Source organism: Amyelois transitella, chromosome 24, assembly GCF_032362555.1.
Source record: "Amyelois transitella isolate CPQ chromosome 24, ilAmyTran1.1, whole genome shotgun sequence".
Classification (NCBI taxonomy): Eukaryota; Metazoa; Arthropoda; class Insecta; order Lepidoptera; family Pyralidae; genus Amyelois; species Amyelois transitella.
The window spans coordinates 4,298,133-4,320,057 of NC_083527.1; the positions used below are offsets into that span (position 1 = coordinate 4,298,133).

The 21,925-nt window shown below is 35.4% G+C and overlaps 4 protein-coding genes across 7 annotated transcripts in view; 2 read left to right on the forward strand and 2 right to left on the reverse strand.

The window, feature by feature from the left end:
- Window positions 1-5: 5 nt before the first annotated feature.
- LOC106135910 (sister chromatid cohesion protein DCC1) lies at window positions 6-10,699 on the forward strand. The gene is made up of 5 exons (XM_013336315.2): window positions 6-130; window positions 8,390-8,580; window positions 8,884-9,692; window positions 9,867-10,030; window positions 10,482-10,699. Exons 1-5 carry the CDS (start codon window positions 120-122, stop codon window positions 10,585-10,587), a joined length of 1,281 nt encoding a protein of 426 aa, XP_013191769.2. The 5' UTR covers window positions 6-119; the 3' UTR covers window positions 10,588-10,699.
- Window positions 211-5,742, forward strand: LOC106135908 (protein DENND6A). Its single transcript, XM_013336314.2, has one exon. It carries the CDS (start codon window positions 406-408, stop codon window positions 2,080-2,082), a length of 1,677 nt encoding a protein of 558 aa, XP_013191768.1. The 5' UTR covers window positions 211-405; the 3' UTR covers window positions 2,083-5,742.
- On the reverse strand, window positions 6,283-7,796 carry LOC106135912 (mitochondrial import inner membrane translocase subunit Tim23). The gene is made up of 3 exons (XM_013336317.2): window positions 7,469-7,796; window positions 7,099-7,206; window positions 6,283-6,743 (listed from the first exon to the last, which is right to left on the reverse strand). The coding sequence occupies exons 1-3, from the start codon at window positions 7,680-7,682 to the stop codon at window positions 6,484-6,486; spliced, it is 582 nt and encodes a 193-aa protein (XP_013191771.1). The 5' UTR covers window positions 7,683-7,796; the 3' UTR covers window positions 6,283-6,483.
- The window catches only part of LOC106135907 (phosphoenolpyruvate carboxykinase [GTP]), a 21,643-nt gene continuing 10,416 nt past the window's right edge, over window positions 10,699-21,925 (reverse strand). For 3 of the 4 annotated variants that reach the window (XM_013336312.2, XM_060951349.1, XM_013336313.2), the window contains exons 3-14: window positions 18,053-18,146; window positions 17,356-17,501; window positions 16,054-16,238; window positions 15,466-15,588; window positions 14,845-14,994; window positions 13,508-13,611; window positions 12,918-13,131; window positions 12,602-12,794; window positions 12,115-12,313; window positions 11,685-11,834; window positions 11,297-11,494; window positions 10,699-11,155 (exon numbers count right to left, since the gene is read on the reverse strand). In XM_013336312.2, coding sequence (XP_013191766.1) covers window positions 11,051-11,155; window positions 11,297-11,494; window positions 11,685-11,834; window positions 12,115-12,313; window positions 12,602-12,794; window positions 12,918-13,131; window positions 13,508-13,611; window positions 14,845-14,994; window positions 15,466-15,588; window positions 16,054-16,238; window positions 17,356-17,501; window positions 18,053-18,146 — 1,861 coding nt within the window. In that variant the 3' untranslated portion in view covers window positions 10,699-11,050. Of the gene's footprint in view, window positions 11,156-11,296; window positions 11,495-11,684; window positions 11,835-12,114; window positions 12,314-12,601; window positions 12,795-12,917; window positions 13,132-13,507; window positions 13,612-14,844; window positions 14,995-15,465; window positions 15,589-16,053; window positions 16,239-17,355; window positions 17,502-18,052; window positions 18,147-19,251; window positions 19,537-21,925 lie in introns of those variants that run through there. The other variant, XM_013336311.2, reaches the window with a different exon arrangement.

Here is a 21,925-nt window from a genome sequence, read left to right on the forward strand (position 1 = left end):
AAATTATTTGCGTGAAATGGATTCTATCAGAGTTTGGTTTGTTGTGAATGTGAATTTGTGTGTTGTTTTCATTAATTTTGCGTTGTTTTTCTGAACATTATACATTTTAACAGAATATAATGGAACCTGAGTAAGTTTTTTTTTAATAATTGTTATTTTTTATCAATATTTTATGCTATCATATTGCAAAACCAACCAAACTTTTGTTTTGGCGCGCGCAGCCATATTTGTCAAAACAGCTGTTGCGAGAACGACTCCAGTTGCTCCGCATTGTTTTCGAGACACAAAATGTCTATTTATTCAAGACTCAAGTGTAAACATTGATAAATTATCTTAAAGTAGTATTCAATCAATAATTATGTGAAGATATAGAATGAGCTAATAATATTATACATTATTGTTAACATGGCTTGTGGTTTTGATTACGGTGACGTTCCTGTCGAAGAAGAGGAATTTCAGGCGAAATGGAGCAGGTTTTCGGACTGGTTGCATTGTGTTTGTGTGGTGACCTTCGATTTGGAGCTCGGGCAGGCTATGGAATGTGTATATCCGCCCGATGTCAAGTTAACAGACCAAGAGAAATGTAATATATGTTACTTGGCGTTTCCCGATTCGAATTCTGGATGCATGGGAGACACTCAGTTCCACGTGAGGCTCCGGACAACAGCGGGACTTACGAAACAGCAACTTGTATACAATAAGGACGCCGTACCGACGCTTTGCGCAGATTCCTCTCACTACTGGGGCTTCGTATATTTCAGACAAGTCAAGGACCCTTCCCTACCTCGTGGTTATTTTCAGAAAAGTATTATTCTGCTTACAAGGCTACCATTCATCAATTTATTCTATAAAGTGATACAACTTATAGCACCAAAGCATTTTGAGGATGGAGAGAACAGTTTAGAAGCAGCTTGTCACGATATAAATAGATGGCCATTGCTGGATGCAGGACAAAATGTATATTTGCCTGTACTGGGATCAGTTTTCCAATCATACATTCCCAATCAACAAACAGGTAAAATAACCCGCTCTGATATAGCTAAGCAGGTACATTCTCCAAATGTTCCACATATTTTGGCATCCATACAGGATGTCAATATTTTTGATGCTTTATCTTCCTTAATATCACATTTGCATTTATTATGGGAATTAGTTTTGACTGCGGAACCGATAGTGGTTATGGCTAGCTCTCCAACAGAAAGCTCAGCATTAGTGCAAGCTCTCACTAATTTAATTCAACCACTCCCCTATGCGGCTGAGTATAGGCCTTATTTCACAATCCATGACAGTGAATTTAAAGAATTCACAAGGCAAAGATTCAACCCGCCACATGTAATACTTGGGGTGACAAATCCGTTCTTTACCAAAACATTGCAACACTGGCCACACACAATCAAGTTGGGTGATTCAACCGCAATAAAAACGAAATTGCGCAAAGTAGGTAATATAAAATTGTTGGATACAGCACCTGGTATTTATACCCAATATAAGACTTTTTTAGAGAAAGACAAGACAATAATAAAAAAGCTTCATAATGGGATGAAAACAGATCGACCTTCAGAAGTTCAGACAGCAATGGTGAAAAGACACTTATTGGAGTTGACACAGAGTTTTATGATTCCTCTGGAGCGCTATATGGCTTCACTCATGCCTTTGCAGAAGAACATATCACCATTCCGAGCGCCACCCGTCCCAAATCCATTCAATCCAGAGGACTTTTTTGCAACATTACAGCAGTCAGGGCCACAGTTGACAACTGGCATCAAAGGAGATTGGAATGGCTTGTACAGAACATTTTTCAGGACTCCTAATTTCCATGATTGGTTTCACCAAAGACATAATAACTTGACAAATAAGTTGCATTCCTTACAATTAGAAGCTTTAGCCGGGAGTGATTTAAAAAAATGGTCAGTTGGAAAGAAAGAGGTAGAGATTGTGGATATGGTCCTCAAGTTGCGTGAGGTGCTCAAGAGTAACCGTCCTGTTCCTGATAATACCAGAACATTATTGGCACGGCGTTTGGAAGATCTCAATTGTGTGCTGCCAGAGGATATGAAAACTATACTCAATGCTGCTTCGTGACACAAACACTGTTGCTCCTTACCGAGGAGCTGTGGAGAAGGCGGTCTGGCTGGTTACGAATACAGGTGTATAACTTGTATGTAACCTTCAAACAAAATCAATATAATTTTTGTTCCATAGTCCATGAAACTATTGCAAATTGAATTTGAAGTACAAGTGTGAAAAACGCTGAACATTGAGCTGAACTATTTTCTTTGATCAATGCATAAAAGTTGCGCAGAGGTTTTCTATCAATAAAATTTAATACAGTTGTCAACAGAAGTGTTAACATTAGGGAAGTTAATTCCATTTTGAGAAGGCTAGCTAGAATGGTTATGATATTCACGTAAATATATTTGGAGGCTAACAAACATGGGTTATGCTCATTTTGTATAACAAGCTGTTGAATTGCTTGATGTACTTTAAGTTTTTTGTATATTTTTTGCTGGAAACCTGTTTTAGCTCTTATTGATAAAGAATTATTTTTACTTAGCTACTTACTACTTTTTGTTTATTTGTTAGGGCTACAAAGGCGGGCCGCTATTATATATAAAGGAATGTGTAATATAATCATATTCCATTATTGAGATCAAATAAATTTACAAGTTATAAAATATTATGAAACGGCCAAGTATAGTATTAAGTATTAGGTAAAGTTGACATAATTTTGTAAAAATGTTAGCATTACATTTGTTACTTTGATAAAATCAAACAAACATTGTCAAATTATTAAACAAGTTATATTTGCTATATTCCTAAAAAAGTGATTGTAAATAAGTACTATGTATGTAGTTCAAATTATTTTTGTATGTTTTGAGTAAAATGTTAAGTAACTTGTTAATACTGCAATGATTTTAAGGCTGGCCTTTTTTTGACAACTAGTTTATTTTTAATGCGAGAAGAACTAAAAAGGTTAAATTAATTATTGTACAAGTTAAAAATAAAGATTCAAGTGATACTTGTACAACGACTTACCAATGATTTGTTATACAATAATAAATAAATCTGTGTACTTCAATTTACTTTTGAAATAAAGTTACTTAAATTTACAATAAAATTCTCAGGTATGACACACACAGACTGTTACATTTTGCATAACAAAACACTAGGTATCAGTAAACCGATTTTGATATTATGCAATGCATAAGTATAATGTGTTAAAATATTTAGGCGATTACATTAAATTAGATAAACTTAAATGTAACATAACATATATGAGTTAATTATTTTTATAGGTAGTCTTATATTAGTTATTGAGGGTTTGAAGATATTTAGAATCTCCAAGAATTGCTTGTCATTAAGTGCTTTCCCATTAGTTTTCGACTAGAAAAATAATTTTATTTTTTAAATCTAACGTTCGTCTAATCCAACACCAAATGACTGTCAACTTAACAATGCCTACTCCATTTCTACCAAGCAAAACTATTTCAATTTTGTTTAATTTAAATGAAGTCTCAACCAGTGGCGTAACTATACCATTCGTGGCCCGTGGCAAATTCGGATAGGTACGTTCTATAACTGGGTTACAACCCTTTTTTTAACAAAAGCTCTAAATTTTTAATATTTTTTTTAACTTGTGTGGGAAACTGAGTAGGTAACAAAAATAAATCAAAGACTAAATTTTTTTTTACTAAACATGTATAAATAAGAAATGTTGGGAGTTGGGATTCTCCTCTGACCGGGGGCCCCTTCCGGCTGGGGGCCCGTGGCATTTTGCCGACTTGCCATCCTGTAGTTACGCCACTGGTCTCAACTAAAAAAACGTTAGCAATTTATAAATGCTGACAGATCGCAGAAATCTTCGAAATACGCATTGCTTTTATCAAACATGTTACTTATTTTCTGTTGTCATTATTTGCAAAAGCCTTTTTATTTAATACGTATGAACTTATGCTAAAAACTGACATTATTGAAAAGGTAATGAAGAAACACTTTTGACCTTGACTTTACGCTATCACATATCAGGAAAATCACAAGAATCTATTCAGTAGAGCCACTGTCGATTAAAATTCTTACAAATAACTTGTTTCTGTGTTCAAATAAAGTTCGTGATAATCCACATATACCGTTTTAATCACTGCATTATTTGTAAAGCTCCATTTTAATCAAATATCTTTTTTCCCATATAATATTTTAACCCCTAAATGGAGTGAGCTTGTAATAAGCTAGCTAGTAACAGTGAGAGGTAAAAATCGTCTCAAGAAAACTTGCGATAAGCGACTATCATGAGTTTATAAATTTAAGAGAAACCTTAATTAAATCACAACTTCATTTCTATTTGTGATTTAGTTAATTAGTTGGCTACATGGAAAATCATACCATCTTGGCTACTTCTACGATACTCGGGCGGTATAATTTTCTATCTGGGAGACTACATTACAGTTATAGAATATCAAAGTACCTACTAATGGATATAAGTCCGGCGCAAAAATTTATCGGTATAGCGCATTGTCATAAAATCCCTCCACATTTATCTAAAGAACTAAGCTATAATTTGTATATCGGCTTCAATGTTAAACTTTGATATAGGTTGTAACTATATGTTAGATAAGAGTTGGTTAAATTAAATATATATATGTATCATTATCTTTGCGAGTTCTATTATATAATTGTTTGATGTCACTTCTGTTGAATACTTAGATACATAAAGTCATTAAATTTATTATGACCTCCTAGACATTGGAATAATTTAAGGCGGCAGAAGTGGTAATGTCGTATAATATTTTATAATAGTTGCAAGACGACGACACATCACATCATTCTTATAGTTTCAAGTACAATGTGGCATTTATCCTATTTTATTCCGATGTCTATTTCTGTTCATATTAAAAGATGAATTAGGTTTTTGAAGGCAAAAATGCAATTTATTACTTGTCTAATTGACAACTGTGTTTACATACTTTTTTATTATTTTATTTCAATTATATTTTAAAAATAATGTCATTAAAATCAAAGGTAAAATGCACTAAAAATTATTCAAGTATTGGTGCCAAAATGATAAAACACTACTAAACAAGCAGTTATATCACGAAGCAGTTTCAGCTAAAATAGGATATATTTTCGAATGGCTTATTGCTCAATGCTATGTTGTATGAAAAGCTTAACTTCCATTTTTGTATTTGTAAGACATATCATTGTATCGAGCCCTTATTAATAAAAGAGATTCATGAAAAATGTTATACCATATGTAGGTAGACAGAGCCAACAGTCTCGAAAATACTAAAAGGCCTCATTCATATAGCTTATGATTGAATTCAGATAGTGACAGGTTGCTAGCCCATAAGAAGTATCATTAGCCTTTCCCTTGATTGACTCTTACAATCTACACGTTAAGACAAGCAGCTAGCACACTATGTTTTTTCAATAGCAAATGGTATAAACATATATAAATAGTTTAAAAAATGCGTCAAATTCTGTCTCTCTTATTTTCAAAATATAGTTAAAAATAATTAAGGGTTATAAAGGGAAAAAAAATCTCGTTATAATTTATAAATTGTGTAGTCCCTTTGAATATTGTTCCCACGGCAACGTGCCCAGAAGGCTGGTCAATGTATAATATAAAATAGTCCGCTATGTGTTATTTTTGTATTTACACATACAACAACAAATAACAGTGTATGATGACGACTATTCCATGTTTACTTTGACGCGTTACCACAATTCAAGATGTAAATAATATTGTTCTTTATCTTTAAAGCACAGAAAATAGAAATGCAGTGTTATAGAAATAGGTATGCTTTATAAAATAGAAAATAGAAATCTAAAATAGAAGTAAAAATTTGGTTATCACTATTTCATGACTTGTGCAGTTGTCGGATTCTCGCCTTTGAACCAGGTGCCGGGTTTGATCCCCGGTCAGGTCATGATGGAAAAAGAACTTTTTCTGATTGGACACCAAATTTTTTATTCCTATGAATTTTTTCTATGCAGGTATTCGTGATTTGGTGCAATTTATAACTTTTGAGTTATATAGATAGAAAAGTTTATCTCACTTAGGTATTTATCATTGGATACTGTGAATCAGCAAAGTGTGGCTGTGAAAAAGATGTTTTGTGCACCTCTATATCATATGAACGTAATTGCACTTATGTCAGGAGTTTGGCTAATCTTAACTATTCCATTCCTCTTTTCGTTAACAAGGGCTTCTCATTGTAAAAATCATTGTGTACAAAAGCATCACTATTACAGTAGTTAGTTATAATAAATGGAAATAAAACATAATTTTTCAAACAGAATCTTTTAATTAACACATTTTTGCTGCCACATCGATGGCACACGACCTGCTGACACGGGGATCACGGTCCACAGGTTGACATCACCTTTCCAACACTGGACATAGCACGAGTAAGTCCATATTGGCATCTTTGGTGCTAAAATAAAATAACAGTTTATTTACATAACTTCTAATAGGCGGAAATGGAATCACAATCGGTTGTATCTGGCCTTGCTCCATATGTTATCATTGTCTGTCACTAGTGTATAGACTCCTGCGAGGGTTAGGCCAACTGCTGCTCCAAGGCCCATGGAACGGAGACCTGCGGTGCTCTTGTAGATCATCCCTGTGGTTGCGGCAGCTATGAATGTATTTGCGGTGTCTTCTTTGTCACGAATCCAGGTCACTCCGAGGGCAATGCAAGAGTAGAACGATGCGATAATGCCTAGAGTGCAGCCAGTAGTTGTGCCTGTAAATAAAAAAAAATATTAAAAATTAAAAATTTTTACATACATACATATGGTCACGTCTATGAACCCTTGTGGGGTAGACGGAGCCAAGAGTCTCGAAAAGACCAAGAGGCCATGGTCAGCTATTTTGCTTAATGATAGAATTGAGATTCAAATAGTGACAGGTTGCTAGCCCATCACCTAAAAAAGAATCCCAAATTTGTAAGCCTATCCCTTAGTCGCCTTTTACGACATCCATGGGAAAGAGATGGAGTGGTCCTATTCTTTTTTGGAATTTTGTTTGCTAGAAAATAGTTCATTTGTTCGTAGAGTTATTTTTGATAACACTTTTTATTATTATATTTAGGTACCTACCTTGTTTCATGACATAATTGATGACTTGAGTTCTTCTCACTTTTCCAACCTGTCCAGCCAGAGTGGTAGCACGAAGACCCTTGTATAACCCTGTAACTCCACCAATTCCTGTAATATTAAAAGCAGGGTGAATTCTGCACCATATTTAAATTAAAATTTTGAAGCATTTAAAAAGGATATTACAATGCATTTTGCTATGCTGAAATTGCTTACTTGATAAAGCCCTGTCTAACCCTTGGTTCATCCAATAGTTACATCCCCCCTAAAATTGCATCATGAGAATGAGACTTCTATGTTGTGATTATACTATCAATACACAAGGTTATGTAAAACATTTGAGGTTATATTAGGAATCATATTGTTAAGTTACCTGAACCGCTCATGAAAGACATTCCAATGATAGGAAGAGCAACATTGGACCTTCTAGCAGTAGATGCCATATGTCTGTCATCAGGATATAGGAATTCTGGCTGCATTTTCGGTATTATATGAGGGTCGAAGTTTAGGTAGGGAGACAGGCTCGCGCTCGCCTGATTGTTCGTTTTTTCTTCATTTTTCGGTATAATATCGCCGAATAACGACATTTTGTATTTATATCATATAATTAACTAATCTAAAACTAAAATCGTGACTTTTATAATCACGCACAGATTTTGAAGAATTGATCCAAATGTCAACTCAACCGATTCTATCAAACGAAATCAAACGTCACTGTCCTGTCAGTGAAAAGTCAATGTCTTTGGAAATATCCATTATTATATAAAACTGTAAAAACATAAAAATGTTGCCACTTGTCAATTACATTTGCCAATTAACTTAATTAAGGGTACTTTTTAAATTAAAGAGCTGTGATTCTTTCTTTTATACTCTCAATAACATTTCTTCGTTTGTGATTTTGCATCAAACTTATTTTCTCCATTCTCTAGTATGTACCACATCTAAAATGCTTCTATCCATTCACTATCCTTCTGTCTCAATAGCCACGCTTTGCGTATATTTATGCCCTAAAAGTATGCTTTTGTGGCGATATCTATACGCCACAAATCAACAATAAAAAATGAAATCACGCGACGTTATCAGTCAAAAACAGCGAATAACCTAAATCGCGCAAGCAAAGATTTCACGGCATATATACAACCTCCGACACAAGATCGTCGGAGCCGCGGTTCCCCAGGCATAACACCTAGCCTGACGGAAGATCTTCCGTTTGGTGGCGGTCGAGCCGAAACTTTTTTCGCTCCTGCTACATTTTTATTATTATTTTTTTAATTTTTCCTTTTTTTTGTTTTAGAGAGGAAAGAACACCTGAAGATGTCCGAAAAATAATCAAAACTGCAAAACTTCATGAGTCTGAGTTAACGGAAATTACACAGATATTAAGATTTCCAGACCCAAGTAAACAAAACCATAACTTAAAACTTATACAGCTGGATGCCAACTTGCTGAAGATAATAGAAGAAGGCCAGGAATTATTATTCAAAGGTATTAGTAATGACAACATTTTTGAAAAATGATAACATTTTTGAAAAAGCATTCCATTCAAATATTATACGTGCGAAAATAACTCTATCCGTCTGTTACGCTTTCACGCCTAAACTACTGAATCAATTTTGATAAAATTTAGTAGAAAGTCGACCTTGAGGAAGATAACAAGCCACTTTTTATTGCGAAAAAAAGTAAGAAGGCGTTAAAAGAGAGAAATTTTACAGCGGACGAAGTATGGGCAACAACTAGTTGCTAATAAATTATACACTTATTTTACTAATACCTATCTTGTTCGTTTAGGAGATCCAGATGAAAATGTTGTGTTATGCACTAGTGATAAGACATACGATGTTAAAGAAGCAGAAACATCTAACAGCCTTCTCTTATTGCCTGACATGTTGTTCGCTGCATCTACCGGCCTCGACGATACCAAGAAAAATAATTCCATGGAATATGATTCAGACACATCTTTAGAAAAATCGAATACAAGTTTGAATAAATCGACAGAATCTGATGAGGGTAAAAGTCCTAGGATGATTCAGAACAAAGATATTATTAACACTTTCTTCACCTATTACGAATTGAAACCCTGTCAACCTCGTTTATCAAAGTTGAGAAAAATCCTAGAACCTACCAAATATCAAGGATCTGAATTGGAATATGCTGTGGATAAATCTAAACTTCTAACTTACGAAGCAATATTCGATCAGACTCAAGCATCTAAAACTGAACTAAATGCTGAACTTAACAAAATTCAGGCAATTGAAATCGATGGATATTACCGTTTATTGGAGTTTGATTATGAATTTCGAGTACTTTCTTATATGATAGACTTAATAGAAGAAAATTCCTGGCCGTTGAATAGAATCTCCAAAGAAATTACTTTAGATAGTTTAAAAGATCTTGTACCGTTGGCTATTTTGGAATCAATGTTTGGATTTTATACTTTCGAATCAGTTAAAGAAGGTGGTGTCCAGTATTACCAGTATAAGGAAGATAAAGTATGTAGATTCTTAGCGAGAGTACTGCTTAAAAATGCTGGAAAATTTAATCTTGTCGAGTTTTTACAAGCGTGGAATGACTCTGTTCCTGAAGGAATGACTCCCCATGTAAGTATACTTATCTATTCAATAACTCGACACTCCTATTTTATTTATTTAAATATTCAACTCTTAACTCTAACTCATTTCATGACATGACACAACTTTTGGTTGTAAGACATGTCAGGTCAGGCAACAACAACATAAATTTGCGACTACTGCAAGAGACTCTTACTTTTTTAGGAATCTTTGCTGTCTGGTATTGCATTAATCGACAAAACTACTACCCCTAAAGTTGTGTGGGGTTTTAGTGAGAGCGACTTACTAGAAGATATTAATGAACGATTCAAGATTCTGTTTCAAACGAGACCGAAATGGACAGTTGATGAGATATCTCCATACATCAAGTAAGTCACTTTATTATTAACTAACGATGAAAAAGACGGATATTTGTAATTTTAGCGTGAAAGCCAAGAAACAGCTATACTACTATTAGAGGAAAGATTTGTATTAATTTTATTTTTGTTTTAACGAATTATCGAAAAAAAAAAGAGATTGAGATAGAACAGACCTACAGAAGTAATTTGTTTTTTTTTTTTTATATTAGTACGGGAGCGAGAAGCACGGGAGGGAGAGCAAATTGATAGCGACAAAGATGGTGGTGATGATATTGGTATTTGGTCATTATAATAAAGAACAACCAAATTTTAATGAATCGTTATATATATATATTTCTCTAGTCTTTCTCCGTTACGGGGTAGACAGAGCCAACAGTCTAATAAAGACTGAAAGGCCACATTCATCATTCACCTGTATGGCTTCAAGATGGTATAAATTATTGTTTTTGTAATTTTTCAGTTGTTACGCAACGGATAAGATGAATGTCAATGCGTTATTAACAAAGTACGCAAGAGCCTCTACACAAGATGGCGTGAGAGTATTTTCTGCAAAACATATGAAGTAGCTCTATACCACCCATTCATATTCAGCCTATAAAGCTAGTGTCGGACAAGGTACTCGAAATCAATCATATTTTGATCTACTGTTATTGTTGTAAGGGCATAATAAAACAATGTTGTAAAAAGTATATGATTTTTATTGGATTGATTTATTATTAAGCTAATTTATTATGTACTTACATTAAGTAGCACTAATATTCTAAAATTTATCATAACTTAACTTATTAACACAGCCATCGTATTTCTTTCATGTTCAAATACGTCTTCCAAAGATGCTACCAGTATTCTATTTACTCGTTGCGACTAATGAAATACGGCATACTAAGCATTCTTTTTATACATATTCAATAACACTTAATTAACAATTAATTCGATATTAATCAAGGAATGTCGTAAAATTAATTTTGCCTATATTCGTTAGATCATATTTCGCCATTGCGATTCATTTTACATATCTTTGGTTATATTTTATGACGACTGAACTTTCTTTCTAAGAGTTTCAAGCTCGTCCCACATTTCTTGAGGTAAATCGGCTCCGACTTCTTCTTTGAAATATTTTCCGATAGCATCAGCCTGAGAACAAAATAAAAAAAAACATTGTTAGTGTTTTGTAAATAATTTTCCAGTTGAAAAATTACGAAATCTCATTGATTACCGTAACATTTACGTTAAAGTTACCAAAATCACATAGGTATTATTAAAAATGACTTTTACCTCTTGCAACCAGAAGTCTTTGGGTATACTGAATAAACTCTTCATGTCGATAGATCCGAGATCTTTAGTGTTGAGGTCCCCTTCTCTTGGGACATAGCCAAGTGGAGTTTCAGTGTAGCACGGCTCGTTGTCACAGCGACGGAGAACCCAGTCCAATACACGAGAGTTTTCACCGAAACCGGGCCAAAGGAATTTACCCTAAAAGAAAAAGCAAAAATGAAATAAAGAGTGGAATGTTTGCCATTGTAATCAAATTTATTCACAAATCACATTATGTGCGTAAAAAAGCAATCGCAATCTACGGCAGACATGCATTCGTATTAACGTATTTAATAAAAGATTTCATACGGAAGTTTTATAATTAAGAATAATTGATAATGGAAGTTACCTCATCACTCTTACGGAACCAGTTGACATGGAAGATCTTGGGCATTTTGCGTCCTGCTTGCGGCATCGACAGCCAGTGCTTCAGGTACTCTCCGAAGTTGTAGCCGAAGAATGGACGCATAGCAAATGGATCATTCATTACGACTTTTCCCTGTAATAACAATAAATATATGATAAAATCTTGTCATCAAACTATAAATAATACCAAGATTCATAAGAAGAACAAATATAAAAATAAAGGTTTGATTTTATATATGTATATTTATATTATATATATGAAGAACAAAAAATTGCATTGAGCCTGAGCCAAGCTGGAATTAGGTTCCCATATCAATATAAAATCATTTCGTGTTGCTCGTTGCTGACACATTTTTGGATCGTGATTATTATCGAACAGACAGCTAGACAAACGCAGAGATTTGCAAACTTACGCTGTGTTCCGCTGCAGCAGTAGACTCAGATCTCATAGATGCGCCCATGAAGACGCCATGTTTCCAATCTCTCGCTTCAACTACTAAAGGTACACCAGCTGGGCGTCTGCCACCGAGTAATATGGCGGAAATAGGTACTCCCTCAGCGCTTTCCCATTCACTGTCGATTATCGGGCACTGGTCTGCTGGGGTGCAAAATCTGCAAAAAAGTTTGGTGTCACTATATACTAAACTTTAAAGCTAAATTTATGTCTCATCTTACCTAAGCTAACAATAATAAACTCTCATTCTCGGCATCATCGTTATAACAATAAATAAATAAATTAATTACTATGGCTCGATTTATCCTATTAAAAAAATACGAGAAAGTAACAAGTGCTATTAACTCAATTTATGGGGAAAATTTATAATTTTGCAACATTAGAACCATAATGAAAAATGAACTTTTAAAACGGACATTGAAAAAGTTTAAATGCAGCCAACTAACCTGGAGTTGGGATGAGCCGCAGGGGTCTTCGACTCAGGGGTCCACGGTTGCCCTTTCCAGTCTGTGAGCTTGGCCGGGGCCTTGCCCATGCCCTCCCACCACACGCCACCGTCCTCCGTCTCAGCTACGTTTGTGAATACGGTGTTGCTGAATATCGTCGACATAGCGATTGGGTTGGTGGAAGATGAGGTCCCTGTTTATGAGAAATGACGATTAAATAAAATTAATTAGTAAAATTAGAGGCTGGGCCTGTAGAAGTGGCTGATATTAAAACGATTATTTTTAAGACTACGCCAAATTTTCAAAGGCTTCTTACCAGGAGCAACTCCGAAGAATCCGTTTTCCGGATTTATAGCTCTCAAGACGCCATTTTTGTCGAACTTCATCCAAGCTATATCGTCTCCCACACACTCCACCTTGTAGCCAGGCAGAGTTGGCGTCATCATGGCAAGGTTGGTCTTCCCGCAGGCGGACGGGAACGCCGCGGCGATGTAACGCTTGCGACCTTGAGGGTCTGTTATGCCCACGATCTGGTGAGGAAATGGTTTGGCTTATTTTGGTTCTGATTGAAAAGTTTTTCTGCTTTTGGATTGAATTATATGGAAAAACATTTAGTAGTAGGCAGTCCCCCCAAGAATAGGGAGTGATTAATACAGAACTAAAGGGACATTAAACAGATCTTGTAGGAGTAACGCACTCCTGCTATGAGATCCATGGGTGGTGATGGGAAAGTAATCGGTAAATTTATATCTCCAAGTAGAACGTTCCTTGCAACAGACACAGAATATTTTCCTCCTCATCTAAGAGTGTTGCCAGTTGCATTAGCACAAGTCGCGCATTAAGGGTTACTGAGCCTGGGGGTTGATAATAAAATTAAAAAATGTGTCTATCGTGATGACATCTTACCAGCATGTGTTCAGCAAGCCAGCCCTCGCGCCTGGCGATGACGGAGCCGATCCGCAGAGCGAAGCACTTCTTGCCCAGCAAGCTGTTGCCGCCGTAGCCGCTACCTGTACAACAAATTAAGCATTTTAGAATCCAACTAGCTGTACCCGGGACTTCGTCCGCGTGGAATAGTTTTTTTAGGCATCATTGAAGCCCTCAAGGGTGAATAATTTTCCCCGTTTTTTTTTCTCATTTTTCATTATTTCTTTGCGCCTTCTATTTGCAGCCTGATGTTATATAGCCTAAAGCCTTGCTCGATAAATGGTCTATTCAACGCAAAAATAATTTTTCAATTCGAACCAATAGTTCCTGAGATTAGCGCGTTCAAACAAACAAACTCTTCAGCTTTATAATATTAGTATACCTAGATAAGTATTATCACAAAATTTTGTGGACCCACAGAGATTGCCAAGGTGCCAGCAGTTGTGCAATTATTTGTCTTTCATTATTTACGGGGGATAGCAATATTAAGGCAGCAGAGCTGAAATGGTTGCAATAATAATACCTAAGCAAGATTATTAATATCTTAACAGTCCCAGCGGCAGCAACTGGACAACTTATTTCGATCAAAGATTCCTTTGACCAGTCTTGCAACAACTGGAGCGAATTAACTTCAAAACTATGGCGACCGTAGGAAATTACACTTCCAAGACCCAGATCTAATCGAGAACCCCAAAAAACTAATGAATAAAACCACTTATTATTAGTTAGGTAATAGGAGAATTTAATTACTATCTGTTACCGCTTCTTCCGCACTGACGCCTAGGAAGCGGCAGTAAACTTTGTTTTAAGTAATTTATTTGATGTCAACCAATGTTGTTAAACCATACGTTTTGACAATTATTAACACGTTGTCTGCCATAGTAGATTTGCTAATACAAAGATTATATACCTGTCAGTCACCGGTGACTGACATGGCTGGCTATGTGTTAAGCGATATGACATACATACATATGGTCACGTCTATATCCCTTGCGGGGTAGACAGAGGCAACAGTCTTGAAAAGACTGAATGGCCACGTTCAGCTATTTGGCTTAATGATAGAATTGAGATTCAAATAGTGACAGGTTGCTAGCCCATCGCCTAAAAAAGAATCCCAAGTTTGTAAGCCTATACCATAGTCGCCTTTTACGACATCCATGGGAAAGAGACGGAGTGGTCCTATTCTTTTTTGTATTGGTGCCGGGAACCACACGGCGGCACATTAAGCGACATGAAGTATCCTATACCTACCTAATACCTAATGAATAAAAATTTTGAATTTGAATTTGGAATCTCCTGGTTTAGGAGTCACTCACCAAAGCTGACGATCTCGCTGTCGGCGGGCCTGTGCAGGATGAGCGTGCGCGGCGGGTCGCACGGCCAGCCCGGCGCGCCCGCGTGCCCCAGCGCGTGGAGGCACTTCACGAACGACTCGTCTTGCCGGAGGGCCTCCAGAACTTTGCTTCCTGTGAAAGTTCTTTCGTTACAATGATGTGTTCTGGTAATTAACTAAAATAAATACCAGCGTCGTCTACAAATTTATCAGATTAGGCTGACCGCTAGTAAATTGTTCGAGAGTTGTGTTTTGTGTGTTTAATTACACCTAAAAGTTCGAGCAAGTATGCACGAATGCATGGTTAAAATAATAAAAAAATCGATTGGCTTTTTAGTAATTTTAGTTATCGCTAGCCATCGAAGCTTCTTGTTTGTTTTTTTTTTCTTGTGAAAGAACTTTGAATAATAAATAGTGAACATAGGTTACTTTAAAAAGAATAAAAATAATGATGGTGGTTGATTGGTGTTATAAATACCTACTTACGCAATAAGGTCTTTCCTTATAGTAAGTATCTAAAACACTCAAATCCAAAGATATTTCAACGACACTCTTTTAAGAAAGTACCTACCACGGAAATACGTGCAAAAATATGCAAACTTACCGATCCTGGTCATGACCCTCATGGAGTAGACGACGTAGGGAGAGTCCGTGATCTCCACGCCAATCTTGGACAGCGGGGAACCCACGGGACCCATCGAGAACGGAATCACGTACATGGTGCGACCTTGAAGAAAACGAATAGATCTTACTCTTACTCGATACTTTCACTCTAAAGAACTATATTATGAGGAAAATTTTAGCGTTGAAAGATTTAAAAACGTGATTCGACGATTATTTTTAGAATGCAAATGCTTCTGAATAAGTACCCAAGCTGAGATGCCTATCAGCTAATTATACACCCATGACCACACAAGAATGAAAACAATATAGGTTCTTAAAACTACGATCGTGTAAAATATTTCGTTGTTAAATGTTACTTTTGACGAGTTCCAAGTATTAAGGGAACCAATAAAGCGTCTACCAGGTAACGGTCTCCCAACCAAACAGCTGAACGTGGCCTATCAGTCTTTTTAAGACTGTCGGCTCTATCTACCCCGCAAGGGATATGAACGTGACTATATGTATGTATGTACAACCAGGTAATTCTGTGACATAAAACAGTTAAAGTCCTTCCACCAGTTTCACTTACCTTTCATGCACCCAGGGAATCTCTCAGACACCGCTTTCTCATAATCACTGAGTGTGATGTAGTTGCCTAATGCAGACTTCTGACCAGCCCTCGCTATGGGCACCACGTCGCGCTCCTTCTCCGAACAGATGAAAGTCCGGGACTCAACGCGGGCCACATCGGCCGGGTCCGTGCGGGCTAGCCAACTGGAACAAAATGGTATATTATCAAGTAATTTGATTTTGATAATAATACAAGGAAATGTTTCTTATATAACCACCCGGCTTCACGCGCCCTGACCAGCATAGATGTGTTGGTCTTCATTTTTAAAAAGGTTAGTAGTTTAAATACTTCTAATGTTCTTGTCTCAAAATGAATTTATGGTTTGAGGAACTTAGCAGAAACGTATTTGGTACATGCTTGGTTAAATATACAAATCTAAGTCTTTTAAAAGCACTCCTGTTATTGTTGACCAAATAGGTTAGAACATAATAATTTTGATGTATTTCTTCAAATCCTATTCACAGGCACAATTGGCAAACTATCCTCATTAATTATATCGTCATTAATTAACCAAACATAAAGAAGTACCAAATTAAGTACGCTCGATTTTTTATCATTCGATGAGTCATCATACAGAAGAACAAGCGACAATGCAAAGTTCACTCATCGATTCCATAAGCCATAAATTCAAACGAGATACAGAGTAGTAAACTTTAAACTATAACCAGGGCGATATAAAAACAAAGAAACGATATTATCTATCTTTGGTGTTATAACGATAAGGCATTGAAATCTGCTGTGGCTTACTTTAGTCATAACAATATAACTTGAATTACTAGATATGCAAAAGACACTTAATTTTACATTAGCGTGGTATTAAAAAATATAATGGATATTAACGAAAACGATAATTACATTAATCAAGCAAATTATGAATTGATGTTTTGGTAATGACAAAGAAATAACAATAAAATATTAAGAAGTTTCAAGTATTTGTGATACAATATGTTGATTCCAAAGACGATCAAATACCTTTAAGATGAACATCCAGTAAGATTTCTTATGATCAGAGCTTAAATAACACTTTTTCTTATTACAGAGCGAAGAAGACATCTCGATCGGATCTCGAATACAATCTCCGTAGTCCTAACTTTATGAATTTGACATTGGCGTAATGAAAGATGGTTTGAAGTATTCTATTGTAGATAATGCGGTTGCCTTAACATAACCTGATAGAAAGTTATTGCGGGCCCTAAATCCTGTATCTAAGTATCACTTTTTTAACATAATACGACATATATAAGAATAAACTAAACTCACCAGTTGTCATATTTCGGCAAAGGGCGAATGGTTCCCTGTTGTTGCATGAGCTGCAGCAGGGCACCGGCCTCGGCATCGGAGCCGTCGCACACGTGCACATGGTCAGGCTGGCACAGAGCCACGCTTCGTTCTACGAACGCACGGACCTGCCAATAAAGAAGTTTAATTGTAGTGATATAAAGTGTGGAGGACCAAATATCGGTCCTTGGGGAAAGCCAACCACCAATATTTCGTTTTTTTAATTACTAAGATAATTTAAGCGATAAGTTAATTTTAATGAATGCAGGTAGTTGTGAGTCAAAACGCCGTAATGCCAGTAATAGAAAACAGAGGACCGAATAGCGACCCTTGTGGATGGCCTATGTCTTGTTTTGTTACCCATTTTGAAATAATAAAACATTTGAAATGCTATTTGATGGTTAATTATAAACAGATTGTAAACTTGAAGATATTACAATTGAAGCATAAAAGACATTGTCACAGGCACAGTTATTTTACGTTGTCGTTAAATTCTAGTTTAACGTATTGTTTATAACTTGATTTGAGAAAATAATGTTGTGGATCGTTAAAAAATTATTGATAAATTTTAAATGATTTAACATCCCGTCCATCAGCAACTTGCTACGTCAAATTGTTCTTTGTTGTTTAAATAAGATTACAAACTTGTCGAAGAATTGAAAATAACCCTAAAATATACCTTGGGTGTAAGAGTAGCGAGCTGCGCCGGCTTGACAACCCCCCTGGCGGCAGTCTGGTGCGCCGAACGGCACCCCAGGGCCACTTGCGCACATCTAGAAAGAAATAAAGATATAATAAACAAAATGACTCAAAACAAAGGAAAATTAAAACTATATCTTTGTCTTCTTTAACTATTAAAAAATCAAGGGTCAGATATTACATTATTCAAAAATAAATTGCTACTACAAATGGTTGCTGGGGACTGCTTTTGCGCAGCTGTATTCGAATCGTTTTATTTCAGCAATAAGTGGTCATAATTGTGTATCGTTTAGAAAAAAATAAACCCTTGAATTGTATTTTTATAAAATTCAAAGTAAGAAGAAAAACATACTGGTTGGATCTATAAAAGTAGCTAGCTGTCGTAAGTGCTATATTAACTATATTAAAAATTATGTTGTACCGTAGATTAAGAAATAAACAACGAAAAAAGTCTGCATGAACTACTCGTACGATATGAATTAAATCTGATGAATGCAGATCAGGTGAATTTGTATGATAGACCAATAATTTTTACAAAGCTCATTCCATACCTACGTACAAAAATATGCAAATCCAAGAGGAACAAATACACCAGAGACTAACAGGAACGATATGTTCAATGCACTGTACTACTATCACAGTATCACTAAAATTAAATTCGATGTGGCTTTTAAATATCAGACAAATATTCTGAGCAACTCAACAAGGTCATGAATTTAATTGATTTTCCAAAGATATCTGAAGCTAAAGATGGAACAGGTATAATTGCCATCTACATTGAGCATTCAGCTGATCACGTTGTATGGAAAGTAGAGATTAAAGTTTTTATATCTATAGAAAGTTAATGTCTCATGGATGGAATGGGAGAGTTATTCTGAAGTTTCAGGGATTTGAGTGCTTAGATACTTGTAGCTTACTACTTATATGTATATAAATGTTTAATGACGTGAAAAAGTGCCTGCGAAGGCATTTTTCCTGAATAAAATATGGAATTTGATTTTGATTTTGCAGTCTAATAGTCTTCCCCGCATGGATGTGTTCGAGTATGTATGTATAAACCAGAGTGCTTAGTGGAACTTCTATGATTTCCTACGAAATATTGTGTTTGATATGGTTATGTTTTGATTGCAAAACCTGAATAAGCAGGAGTTTAAACGGAAATGATGAAATAATACTCACTGCGCGGTCTTCTTCACGTAATCCTCCGGGACAGTATTGAAGTGCAGCATTTTGATTTATTTATAATAAATAATTTACTTTTAAAATTAAACCGGTACTAACAGGTACAAAATATATAAAATAAACTGTAATACTTTCTGATTGAAAAAATATAAAAACTAAGTTGGAACTAAATCTTGTCAAAATTACTGAAGCTGAACAGGAATATCAACCATCTATAATACCCGATAATATTTAATCTATCACCCATTTATTAATTAGATGCCTATAGATCCAATTCCAAACTTCGAATGTGACAAAATGCGCTCGCGCAGTTTATATATAGAATGGGAGTGTTTGAATGGCGCACTCTGATTGGCCGATAGCGCGGGTGTGTCTCTACGTGTAAAAATCGTTATAATGAAACTGGTTACGACGACTAATATCTTGTTTTGTTTTTAATTGACCTTTGCCATTACATTGTGTGGATCAAAAACAATATTTAGCTGTAGAGAAATAGAGTTGCAGGTTTCATCAGAAAGCTACAATTTCTCAAGGCGCTATTTCGTCATGCAAAATGCCTATCTCTAAAGGGTCAACGTTGGTTGCATACAAATTGCTATGCATGTGTGATTTTACTACACCAGCCGTTGATTTCATGTTATTAAATGTTGCTTTTACTTGTACGAGATTGATTTATTGAAATTCCACACCTGTTTCTTTATGGAGCACTGAAGAATCAGATAGTGCCCTTTTGAAATCAATTTCCTGATGGTTTGAAAATATACTATCACTGCAAAGGTATTTCTATTAAATTTCTACCAACAAAATATCCTCTTGGTATAGTAACTTATTATACCTTGTATAAAATTTATGGAACCAGTCTCAATGTTCTCGTTTCATCTCGATCATTCACGTTTTCTCGCGACTTCGAGAGATCGTAGCATCTAAAAATAAACTGAATTGATTGAATACGAATTCACCGCTGGAGTTAATTTCCATTAAAATGGCCCACGAAAATACATCAAGGTTTGTTTCATGATCATGATAAGAATTAGAATCTATTTCTGGGTCTCAAAATACATAGATACAGTAATTATTTGCTATTAAGTAGTTATCTTTTAATCTCTTTAACTTTCATATCTTGAGTCATCGTTATTTTAGTGGGTACTTATATTATCTTAATCTTTATTTGATAAAGATTAGATATTATTCTTTGTAAGTATCTTTTGAACTCAGGACACAGTTCATCCAACTTCTTTACAATTAAAAATACTGCAATATGTTATTTCTAAAGGTCTATCCTATCTGTGTATAGAATTTTATTATTTAATGTTGTAATATTTAAAATTTTATTAGTTTATAAGTTTTTGAGTTAAATGTAGATTTAGTAGGTACTTATTTGAACTTTACCATTGTACTGAACATTAGTGAAAAATTAATAAGTATGTAGGTACTCCGAGTAATACGAAATAACGATGCCATAAATAATTGCCAAAAAGTATTAAAACTTATAAATTGAAGTAATTAACTCATAAAGATAACTACTTAGTACAGCATTAGTTTCTATTAAAATTATTAAGCTAACCCAAAGCATAAACCGCGCTGGGTCAAGAGATATAAAAAAAAATCAGGATCTTTTGAAATTTCTACGGCAATTTGACATATAACCTACTCTAATAAAATAACTTCTAGTAAGTACTTGTCATAATTTTGCCCACTCTTTTATTTTGCCCATAAGAAAATAATAATACCTAATTCGAGAATGTATCCTAAAGTTTGCAACTAATAGGTAATCAATAGATCCTATCTTTATAGACCTAAGCACGTTTAGCGGCACAAGGTTCATACAAGCCCAAGGATAACGGTATATAGTGTCATGTGTACCAGTTATTGCATCAGCCTACGTAACCACGTGTTGGGAAAAATGTCGTCCCGGGAATAGAGGTTCCCTGCAAAGGTTGCGGAGGTCAGACGGGTCGAGGCGCTTCGTGTAAAACCAGACTTGCCGAATCCAGTCCCCGTACGGCAGACGCAACGCCGTTTTTGCCGCGCGAAAAACTATTGTTGTTTCTCTTTTTATTATGACGTGAAACGGGACAGCGATAGTTTACCGCGCAATGGAGGACGGAGAGTGTATTAGTTATCTATATCTACTAATATTATAAAGCTCAAGAGTTTGTTTGTTTGTTTGAACGCGCTGATCTCAGGAATTACTGGTTCGAATTGAAAAAATATTTTAGCGTTGAATAGACCATTTACAGAGGAAGCCAGGAAGGAGGAATTTAGGCTACCTATATAACATCACGCTGCAACTATAAAAAGCAAAGAAATAATGGAAAATGTAAAAAAACACAGCGAAAATATATTAATCCTTGAAAATAACTATTCCATGCGGACAATGTCGCGTGCTCAACTAGTTATTACTTATATATAACAAAATCATTCTAAATAACTAATTCAAAGTAAGTCTTTCAAAATGCCCATTTCAGATTTACTTAAGTATATCTGTGGTTTTGGAACCACAATTTGTTAGTTGGGTGTTTCTTGCATCAGCCCACATGGTCACTTGGGAAGAATGCCTTGATGTGAAAGTATTAAAAGCAAAAGTCCCATGCGATTGTTAAAATTGTAAACACAAGTAGGTAAGTACGTTTGTTTGGAATTCTAGCTGAGACAGTGTATAATTATGATA